This window comes from Cannabis sativa, chromosome 1 (genome assembly GCF_029168945.1).
Source record: "Cannabis sativa cultivar Pink pepper isolate KNU-18-1 chromosome 1, ASM2916894v1, whole genome shotgun sequence".
Lineage (NCBI taxonomy): Eukaryota > Viridiplantae > Streptophyta > Magnoliopsida > Rosales > Cannabaceae > Cannabis > Cannabis sativa.
In genome coordinates this window covers 521414-532248 of record NC_083601.1, presented here as the reverse complement: position 1 = coordinate 532248, position 10835 = coordinate 521414, and the positions used below count along the sequence as shown (strand labels likewise).

At 31.8% G+C, this 10835-nt stretch overlaps 2 protein-coding genes across 3 annotated transcripts; one reads left to right on the top strand and one right to left on the bottom strand.

Annotated features, from left to right (window-relative positions):
- Positions 1–2237: 2237 nt before the first annotated feature.
- Positions 2238–2975, top strand: LOC115703583 (uncharacterized protein C6G9.01c). Its single transcript, XM_030630808.2, has one exon. It carries the CDS (start codon positions 2490–2492, stop codon positions 2868–2870), a length of 381 nt encoding a protein of 126 aa, XP_030486668.2. The 5' UTR covers positions 2238–2489; the 3' UTR covers positions 2871–2975.
- Positions 2976–4637: 1662 nt separating this feature from the next.
- Positions 4638–9896, bottom strand: LOC115706199 (uncharacterized). Of its 2 annotated transcripts, none has more exons than XM_030633766.2 (12): positions 9602–9896; positions 8981–9079; positions 8706–8876; positions 8559–8624; positions 8269–8334; positions 7798–7950; positions 6904–7055; positions 6142–6232; positions 5935–6003; positions 5629–5720; positions 5119–5182; positions 4638–5002 (listed from the first exon to the last, which is right to left on the bottom strand). In XM_030633766.2, the coding sequence occupies exons 1-12, from the start codon at positions 9680–9682 to the stop codon at positions 4898–4900; spliced, it is 1209 nt and encodes a 402-aa protein (XP_030489626.1). In that variant the 5' UTR covers positions 9683–9896; the 3' UTR covers positions 4638–4897. The 2 variants fall into 2 exon arrangements, with proteins under 2 accessions (XP_030489626.1, XP_030489628.1); XM_030633768.2 differs by having other exon boundaries at positions 7798–7938; positions 9602–9889.
- Positions 9897–10835: the final 939 nt, after the last annotated feature.

Genomic DNA, 10835 nt, shown 5'->3' with positions numbered 1-10835 from the left:
GGAGGCCTAAAACCCTAGATTACAATTTAAATCCCTAGATGTTTGCTTAGTTTGTTAGATAATTATAAAAGACCAAAGTGCCCTTGAATCTAGATATTATTAAGCCATTCTGTTGGGCTTTAGGACCCAATTCGCAGCCCATGACTTGTTGTCCACGTGTAGAAGTGCACAAGAAATCCCGCAGAGCACCTCCTTACAGATTAGGCCCCTGTGGAGGCCAGGCTGGCCAGCCATGGTGCAATCCCAAGGCTGGCCGGCCAACTCCTGAGAGGGAGTTGGTCTGCCACTTGATGTATGTTTGAGTGTCGAAATCTCTATTTGTTCAGGTGCTGGCTTGACCTTCCTATTGGTGAGCTGTACTGCCACGTGGCACTGATTTTGTCCATGTAAGCATGCCACGTCATGAGGACAAAAATTGGGATAACACATACAATTTTTTTTCTTCCTTTGAATTTACTATTTGTTATTTTATTTATTTTAATTTGTTGTTAGAGACATAAAATAATAATAATTTATTTTAATTTGCTGCTAGTTATGTAAAAAATATATTTTTTCACAAATACTAAATAATTTAATATTAGAAAGTGTTAATTCTATTTTTGGCATTTTTAATGTGACAAAAATATTTTATTATTTATTGTTTAAATTCGGCTGGTGTTAATACTGGTTTCCATATTTTGTATGTGGCTTTTACATTAAGTAATCTATTTTTAGAAGGAAAGTTGTCTAGCTTTTCTATTTATGAAAAATAAGGTAAAAATGGTACGTTTGGTTACTCAATTCTTTTCTATCTAACCAGCTATATATTTTTGATCTTGTGTGAGTTTTTCATTTTGATTGATCAGATTTCTTGAGGAGAAAACCGGAGCAAAACTTTCCTTTTCTATAAGAGGAAAGTCGCACTTACTGCTCACGATTCTGTAGGTACAGAAATGAAAATTCCTGGGCTGATTGAAGATCTATTTTATGGAATTTTCTAGTGGGTTGTGATCTTGTTCAGACCGTGTATGAGTTGTCAATAAGGTGTATATTGATTATAAATACATCTTATAGCAGCTAGGTCTTGTATCTCTTTTGCATCTTTAATTTTCACTCATATCTTTAGAGAAGAGAGTCTTTGTTTTGTAGAGAAGAGCTTGTTCAACTCTTACTCTGTTTATTTGTAGTTTGTATTGTCTTGAGTTTGTATTCAAGCCTACAAAGAAGACGAACAACAGTACTACCTTCGGGAGAAGGTTTTACAAAGCTTTCGGGAGATTGATTTTCAAGTCTTGCCTCGGGAGGAAGCAAGCACTCTTCAAGGAGATCGAAGGGAGTTCGAGCACTTGAAGTTTCAGCAAGATTCAATTAGAAGATAGAATACATCAAGCTTGCGGCATATATTAAGATTGAGTCTATTTATGCATAAGTCAATTACTTTGTATTTTTGAGATCTATCTAATGAATCTTATCTTTGGGTGTGGTCCCGTGGACTATTAACAATTTGAAAGGATTGTTGAAACCATGTACAAAAATCTTGTGTGTTTTACTTTTCTGCACTGTTTGTTTTTTTTGTTTCTTCTGGAGTTACAGGATTATCTTCTGTAGCTACAGAAAAACTATTTCAGTACTAGTTTTATTATTTCGCATTTAATTAAATAATAAAATTGAGAATATTAAAATATAGAATTTCATAAAGTAACCAATCCAAAATAATCGATTCAATCCGCACATTTGGGGATTGGATAATTGAATTTGAGCGCTATTGTGAGGATTGGATTGGATTCAAAGTATAAAATCTGCACTTAGTGCGAATCAGATATACTATGAGCAAAATAATACAAATTAGATTGGATGAATACCCTTAACTATTTATATTCAAATAAGACAAATTTTTTTTAAAAAAAAAAAGTTATAAACTCTAAAAATATTTACAACAAATTCACTTTTATATCCTACTCTATAGATATTATATTGATTAATAACATTGATAGTTAAAAAAAATTCTAGTTTTTCTTTTGATATAAAACTAATTTAAAAACATCATAATCACTTATTTATAAACCCAACAACTATTCTTTTAGACTGTAAATCGAAATAATGCAATATTTGGACTTCTTTATGCTGTATTGTATATAAAACACTTTTGAGTTTCTTCAACCAAATGACCCCTTATTTTACTAATTTTAACTTATTTTATTGAAACAGTGCACAAAAAAATACTTAAAAGCTATCCGGTTGCCAGTTTTAATTTACTAATGAGTTCATTCAAACCGTCGGATACCAAAAATATAATTTTTCTGTCAATCCATTTACTTGAGGTTTTCAATCCCTCGAAATTAAATGAGCGATTACATAATTAAGCCTTAATAATATTGGGGTAAATTACTATTAACGAACGACTGGGTTCACTACCTCAGCCCTAGCCTTCTATCTCCATACTCTCTCTCTCTTTCTCCTCAATCGATCAAATTAAGGACTGCAATTTTTCCTTCTTCTTCACATACTCCATGGGAAAGAAGAGCAAATCCAAAATAACTTCTTCTCCAGAGAATGATGTAAAGCTATTGGAAAATAAACCTTCCTCCAAGAAGCCCACATCCGAAATTGACGAAATTTTCGCCGCCAAAAAGCGGAAGAAGATCGATCATGAAAAGACCCAAAAGCCCGTCAAGGGCAAGGACGCCGGAGGAGCTAAGATGAAGGAGAAGAAGAGACCGAGGAGGAAGGAGGAGGATGATAAATCACGTGGGTTTTGGGAATCGGATTCTCGTCCCAGAAAGAAAACTCAGGATGGGATTGCTGTGTACACTGAAGAGGAATTAGGTCTTAACAAAGCTGATGCGGGAGGTACCCGGCTTTGCCCTTTTGATTGTTCTTGTTGCTTTTAAACATTTACTTCTACTGCTACTTTAATTTAGTTTAATTGATTTGTAATGATATGTTCACTTGATTTTTGCTGCTCACAACCTATACAAGTAGGGGTTTTGTTTGAATCAGCTTTATTCTTTGGTGACCATTTCAGAATGAGTTACAGACCTAAAATTAAGACTTAAGACTATGGAAAATCAGTTTAGCCAAATATATTTATTAGTCATTTGATGTTCACCATTATTATTTGAAAGACACAGTTTTGATCAAGTTCAATTTACTATTTTTTTTTTCGGGTCAGTGTCTAAATTACCCAATAAACCAATGCAATACTCGTTATTAGATAAAGTCAAGTAGAATTGGTAAGAGTTTTAGAGGGAATAGATTGTCTTTGTAATTCTACTAGTATTGAAGGCAACCACATTTGGTATAATAACAATTATGAATAATGCCCTCGGCCCTCCTTGTAAAATTAGGTTTGGCCACCAAATTCCCTAGAATAGATGAGAACACCGTATGCATCTTCTTTCTTTTTCTGTGACCTGGCTATGAACTGAAGCTGTGTGCGCTATATTTCTCCTTACCTTTGTGTCTGGGGCTTTGTTTGTAGTGATATGCTGCTCTATGGTAGGATGGTTTATATATATATGGAATGGGAAAAGTTGGGGTACATGACCTTCATATTCCACTGCTTTGTTGTTTACAAGAATATTATTCTGAATCATCATCTTCTTCTTACCAGTAGTGTGATAAATGATTCCAACAATTCATTTCCACTTGGACGATAAGTTGGAACTTGGAAGATGTTAAATATGTGCCAAAAGAAAAACTAACTCTAATTTATTTTAATAAAAAAAATTATACTAATAATATATAATGTACAACCCTTATAAATGGCTCCAATATGAATTTATATTATTCTTTTTTTAAAAAAAATAAAAGATGAAAATAGGAGAAGAAAAATTTAGGGGGCTCTGATTTACACCCCAATTATTGGATATGAATCTCTAGCATGTGGTTTGATAAAAATACACTAGCCGGGGCCTTTTTTATTGTTTGGAGTAATCATTCATGATAATATTCAAATTCTAATGCTGCCCATAGTGAACAAAATGATAAATAGTGAACAAAATGATAAATAGAATTTTACCGAAGTAGCAAGTGGAAAATCAAAATATAGGTCTACGAAACTTTTAATATTTTGATGATTTTTTAAATTTTATTTACATGAAATACGATTTTTTAATGTTATATTGCACTCTTTTTATTTTTATATTTATATATTATTTTTTATTTTTTGTGTTGTTTTGATATTTTTTTGTTACTTTCATGTAATTTTTTTGTCATTTTTTTTATATTTTTATGAAATACTGTAAAAATGTATAAAAAAAAATTTTGAAGGTAACTTTGTAAAAAATTTATTATTTATATTTTCTTTTTTAACCAACCGTGTCATGTAACGCATATTCAGCCAAAAAAACGTATAATGTAACGTACATTTAACGCAATGAAACATCTCAATAGTCGAGCGGACCTTACGTTGTCTCAATGTTAGAGGTTGAACTTGAAGCCCTCTTAAAGGATTAGATAATGTCAAGAGAAGGAATTTGACCAAACTATGAAGTTTATGATATGAACAATGCTATCAAATAATTATTAAATAAAAAATTCGATACTGAATTGTATATTGCATTTATAACGGTACATGAAGCTATTCCTCTTTTTTAAATTTGGTTACATTACAATAGAGACTACAATGTTTGTTAATGACGTTTTCAGGAGAAAGATTTGGAAAAACAATTATCATACTTATAAAATTTTCTCCAAAAGATTGGTACTTTCGAAATTAGAAAAACAATTCAACAAAAGTTTGAGTTGAGGAATAAGATCAACGATGGTACAATAGAGAGGTCAAAAATGAAACTCAAACAGCACATTCTTTTAATTTTATATTATCATTAACTTTAAGTAGTAGTAGTAGCATATAATGATATGCAGAACTCCTCTGGCAGTGGGGTTACAACTGCTGTATGAGCCATTAGAGATTTTATTTGATGCTTGCCTTGGAAATGGATGACGAACATGGCCCGGCAGATGTCATAAATGGAATTCCTTTGAATGTAGCAATACCCTTTTCATCAGTATAAAGATGCTGCATCCATGAGTCACCATTGATTGATTATACATCCAAAAACCATACTTACCAGAAGAAGTGAGTTTATGCTACAAAAATTCAAAGCAAATTCATTGTTTGTTGAGCAAACATACCGGCGTTATCTTATCCAACTGTTTCTTTTTTGGGTTAAGAACATCCTCTGGCTTCCCATCGATCCTTAAAGAAGACATAAAATAAAAGTTATATATGACTGTTTATGAATTCTAACAAGGATAAGGATAGTGATCGCAACAAAATATACGCTATTGGTGAATGAGCAAATATACAAATTTGAACCGAGCGATGATTAATTCGAATGAAAGATGCAATTTACACGAAGTTAAAAAAAGATAATTGGAAATTGTTAACTGAGATTTGCTTGAATAAGTAAGAGCCAATTTGGAAACATTTTCAATGTCCTTGTTAGTCTAGTTCTGCAGTGCAATTGTGTTGAAATTTTAGAGAATTACTTCCTTCTTCTCCCTTGTTAGTTATTATGAACTTGCATATGTGCAGCTTTCAGCATTCTTGGTTTCATTTAGAATAATTACCAATTTACCATCACTGAATTACAAATGTTTTGGTTGGTATTATATAGCCTCGAGAAAACTTTATTCACTTACCCAGAAAATGAAATACACTCCCCAACTTTGGCTCCTTCTGGAGGCTGTAAAGGCTCTACAATGGTGTGATCATCATTAGAAGCACATAATACCTGCAAGCATGAGTTGAAACCAATCTCGTAACTATGCATTTACTTGTAGAAAAAAAAAACAACAATTTAGCGGTTTTTACCATATTCTGAGCAAAATATATTTGAAGCTACAAAACTTTGGAAAAGTAAAAATGAAGTATAAATAAAGAAGTGCAAAATATGGTAAGACAAACCAAACAATACAATAAAAATTTGAAAAAGATGTATAAAATACCAATCCTTCTGACATCACATCACGCAGCTTCCCAGGTTTAACATTTGTAATAAGCACAACCAGGCGATTCTGCAAACACCAGAAAGTCAAATGAGAAGTATTAGCCTTATGATTCACATACTGAGCAGTTGACATAAAATAAACTAGAAATTGGTTTAAAAGAAAATTTTCAAGTAGTTTTGATGAGAAGAAGACAATAAGACGTACTGTTAATTGTTCTGGAGTGCAAAACTTTGCTAAACCACTGACCACTTGCCGCAACTTACCTTCTCCGACATCTATCTCCTCTACCAGTAAACTAAATTTACACAGACAAAGAGTTGTAGAATAAGTTCAAAATTTTGCAAACTACATACTTTACAGGAAAAAAGAAAAGGAATAATTGGTTTTGCCTCCGCTGGTAATGTGATACAATTAAGACACTGATGGACATCCAAAGGAGGTAAGGTGGGAAAATATATATTAGATAAAGTGAACGGGCACATTGGTAATTGTTGTGAGAAGTGCTAAAGGGCACCCATGGTGCCTAGCACCTTGTGAGGTATAATATCACTATTGGTGTAACTCAATATCGAGTCCCACTTATTTTACTTTAATAAATATTATAAAAAATCACTAATCAATTATAGAGCGACACTTCATCATGGTACTAGGCACCATGAGTGCCTCATAACATGCTCTTTTGGTTTGGATAGTGCTAAATAAGGATATAAATATATATATATATATATGGAGGAGGAAATTAGGAAAGGGTATGATTGAGTTTTCAGAGCTAATGCTCCTTGGAAGAGTGCCATGACTTGAATTTTTGTCTGGTTACTGTAATCATTTTGGCGTTCAGTAATATAATATCTATTTTGGAAATGTTCTCGGTTTTATCATACACTTCAATATTTCAAGCAATCATGATAGGCTTTTGAGTAGTAACTGTCAAAAGTTAACAAGGAGAAGTAAAAAAAATCGACATACCTATCAGCGGACGGATGTTTCCATGCTTTAGAAATCAGACCAACTTTTATATTCAACAAACTAACACTGACTTCTTTGTCTTTCTCAACTGTTTCCGCCTCAGGTGCTTTTTTCTTCTCCTTGGAAGCTTCCTTATTTCCTGTTGCCTTCTTCTGTTTATGTTAATATCCCAAAAGAATATTAGCAAAAGAGTATAATACAATTATCAGATTTTAATAATAAATACTAACACTACTTCCATTCGGTGATACAACTACTTTCATTTCCTGCTGCTATTTTCTAATTCGAGTTCTATAACATTTTAGAGGAAAGCAGCACGATGATAAAAAAAATGCACAAAGATAGCAATTGAAATCTAATGGGCATTATTTACAGAAACACATTTTATATATACATTAAGGACAAGACAAACCAATCTGATAAAACAGTCAAATTATCAACAACATCACACACAAATGAAAGTGCTAAAAAAAAACTGTTTTCCTCCTAAATATTTAAACTGAAGAGAAACAAATCATGAAATGTTATCCAGATTAAATCTTTAAAGCTAATATAAGTTTTCCAAGTTAATATCAACACTCCAGTGCTAGTATATTAGAGAACCATATGGTGCATACTTTTTCATTAAAGTATCACACATATGAATTTTATATTTAGCTCTAACAAGTCCCAGATTTTAAAAGTAACATAGGAAATGCATCCAATCAACCCTTTACTTAATATCTTAAATCCTCAAATGTAGCCATAAGTTACTCTACAAGATTTTTCTTGCACCTTTTTTTTCCATTTCATTTGCTAAACATTTTGTACAAATTAAACGAACTTAAATAGCTTCTGTTGGTACCAAGCCAGAAGTTTTGACTTTTACAAAATAATCTTCTGAAAGACATTTACCGCATTATCACTTTTCTTTGCTTTAGGATCTTCACTTTTCTTTGTTTTCACTTCTGCTTCTGGCTTATCTGCAACTTTAGGGCTTTCTGCAACTTTTTTGGCACCTGATTCTACTTCCACCTTGTCAGCAGCCTTGGTTCCCTGTAAGTGCAACTGTGAAACTAATATTAATACACACATATACATATATATTAAAAATGAAAGTGAGGATGATGGGTTGCTTGCTAAGTGGGACACAATTTTGCTCAAGGGATATATCCTTTTTGTAGGAAAGAAAAAATGAAAAAGGTTCTTTCTTGCACAGTCATCATGACAAAGTTTAGTTCATTTCACTTCCAACTTTCAAAATTCATAATAATAATCACACTAAACTCACATGAGTTCATATGCACAATACAATCCTCAACTGTTCTGCAGTATAAAAATATATAGGCTATGAAAATGAAGATCAATAAGTCAATGCTTACGCACATGAGGCTCAAATGGGGTCTTCTCATGCAGAATCTTCTTGAATACATTCCCCAAATCCACCTTGCTCTGAAGGAAAGTGAAAGAAGAAAACAAATAGCATTGAGTTTATGAATTGTTAATACCCAATGCATTACTAGAAATGAATACTAAACACAAAAGTGTAAACACTAGAAGTAACTAAAACAAACAGGTGAAACATGAGATCAAATTAAGAATAGTATGTACAGAGAAAACCAACACTACAAAACTTAATTTTATATGCCCCATATAGTGATCAGAATGTGACCTACTTGGATGTAATCTATCCATCTCATAAGATGTGGCAACTTTTCTTTATCTGATTTCGAAAGCTCAATCTGTCAAAAAAGTTACAATCAAAGTCAAAAACATTTAAGTAACGCTTATGCATCTTAGCAACTACTTAATAATATGCATACCACAGAAGAATGTATCACTGAAAAAACAATAACATCAGCTTCAGAGGGTTTCAATCCATTTCCCAAAAGCACAGATTTTAGAACCAGGTCTTCATTTAATCCTTTGAGAACTTCAAAGCAAGCACTGGATTCTGTAGGGAAACTCTCCGCAAATGCTATCCACTTTGTCATCTAAAATCAGAAATTGAACGATACATAATGATTAACATGACAAAAATATTATTGTTCAAAGCAACAATAAAAAAGTGATCAATGCAACAAAGAATTCATATAACCTGGTCATTGTTTTCAGTAGGCCTCTCATTTTTTGATGATTTCAAGATATTGTACATGCTCTTGATATCATTTTCGACAACATCGCTTGAAAATTGATTCTGCAGAGACATATTGAAAGTTGATCAACTATATGCCAAAAACAAGGTGAAACGTAAGGTTGTAACTGTCCATTGTACATTTCACGGTATAAACATGCTGCATCTATACCATTACACGGCCATTTGAAGTTAACATTTACTTTGTGACAGTGAAACAATGGTACACTGTAACTGAAAAGCAAAACCTGTTGACAACAGACCAATTTAATGTACACACACATATAACCTTGCCAACATTTAAACTTGAATAATATTTCATGATACTAGAAATTTCCCATTTCATTGACACGCATGAAATCGTTAAAACACTAACAAATGAGCCATTGTAACAGTAAGTCAAAAACACCCACCTAATGAAATTCAAGCAAATGTGAAACTAAGTTACAGTTTCTGAATAATCAGACTACAAAAAAGAAACCCAGTTCCCCGAACTTTACAAACCACGAGTATCAATCGAGCGAAATTTTAAAGCACGGAAAATGAAAAAAAAAATCTAAAGAAATGAAAGAAAAAAAAGCTTACAGAATCTAAAGAAAGTTGTATAGAGAGAGCTGAGAGTATCAATTTGTTTCTACTGAGATTGATGTTTCCTTTGGACGCCATTTCTTCCTTCTTTTTTTCTCTCCAGGTTTTCTCAAACACAAACAGTACACCACTCGCTGTCGATACAAAAAGTGGGGAACTTCATTCGTAGGTATTTGCTCATTTCAGGCCTATTGGGCTTTGTAATCGATTCCTGAAAATTACATGATTATGCAAGTTTTAGAAATTTTAATTGAGAAGTACCTCATAATGTTCACAAAAAACTACCACTTTTTAGTTCACATTCCTACTATATATTTAATATACATTTCATTTTCTGATTGATAATTTAATATTTTTTTTTCTCAAATTATTTTATATGATACGAAAATAAAGTTTTCATATAAAGTAACTAATTGTTTATTATCAATACTAATAGTAACCAAAAAATTACTTAAAAACACAGCAAAAATTATAAAAAAAAAAAAAAGGAAATAACATCAAATATATTATTGTAAACTTTCTTTCAATTTTCCCTTTGTTTTCTCCAGACCATTTACTGATAGAAGGGAAATTTACATGGTATACTAACTTTTGCCATTTTTTTACAAAAATACTGTCAGGCGGTATTTTTTACTTTTTTATTGTATTTTTTTATAAGTTTCATACTGCAGTGTACTGTGTTAAGTTTTTACTGGTGTTTTACTGGTGTTCTACTGTTGTTTTGAGTTGTTCTGCTTTGTGTTTTACTGGTGTTTTATAAAAACAAAGTATTTTTGAAAAGATTTCCGTGTGACAGTATTTTTATAAAAGTTAACCCAAATTCCAGTATTTTTGTAAGTTTTCCCTGATAGAATGGGCTTACAATGCGAATGTCCAAATGGCCCATATAGCCTCGTGAACTCTAAAACGTTCTCACCTTGGGATTCATCGGATCTGAACAAATTACATAAAGCACTATTTTTTTTTGGTAAAACAAATTACATTTTTACGTTTAAAGAATTTTTTTTATATATATATTTTTATAAATTTCTATAGAAACAACATGAAAACAACAAGAAAACTACATAAAAGTAATATAAAAATAACATCAAAACAACAACATACATATAACAAAAAAAAAAATCAACCGCAAATTAACAAGAATACAACATAAAAGACCGTATTTTCTATAAATAAAATCAAAAAAATCGTAAAATTATTTAAAATTCAATAAAATTATATTTTTGTAATT

Excerpts from the sequence above, each read along its gene's own strand:
- LOC115706199 (XM_030633766.2), bottom strand. The coding sequence starts at position 9,682 with ATGGCGTCCAAAGGAAACATCAATCTCAGTAGAAACAAATTGATACTC. Across the intron at positions 8,625-8,705 it reads CAGTGATACATTCTTCTGTG|ATTGAGCTTTCGAAATCAGA; the intron begins GTATGCATATTA and ends CTTTTTTGACAG. Across the intron at positions 6,004-6,141 it reads GCACTCCAGAACAATTAACA|AATCGCCTGGTTGTGCTTAT; the intron begins GTACGTCTTATT and ends TGGTGTTTGCAG.
- LOC115703583 (XM_030630808.2), top strand. The coding sequence starts at position 2,490 with ATGGGAAAGAAGAGCAAATCCAAAATAACTTCTTCTCCAGAGAATGAT.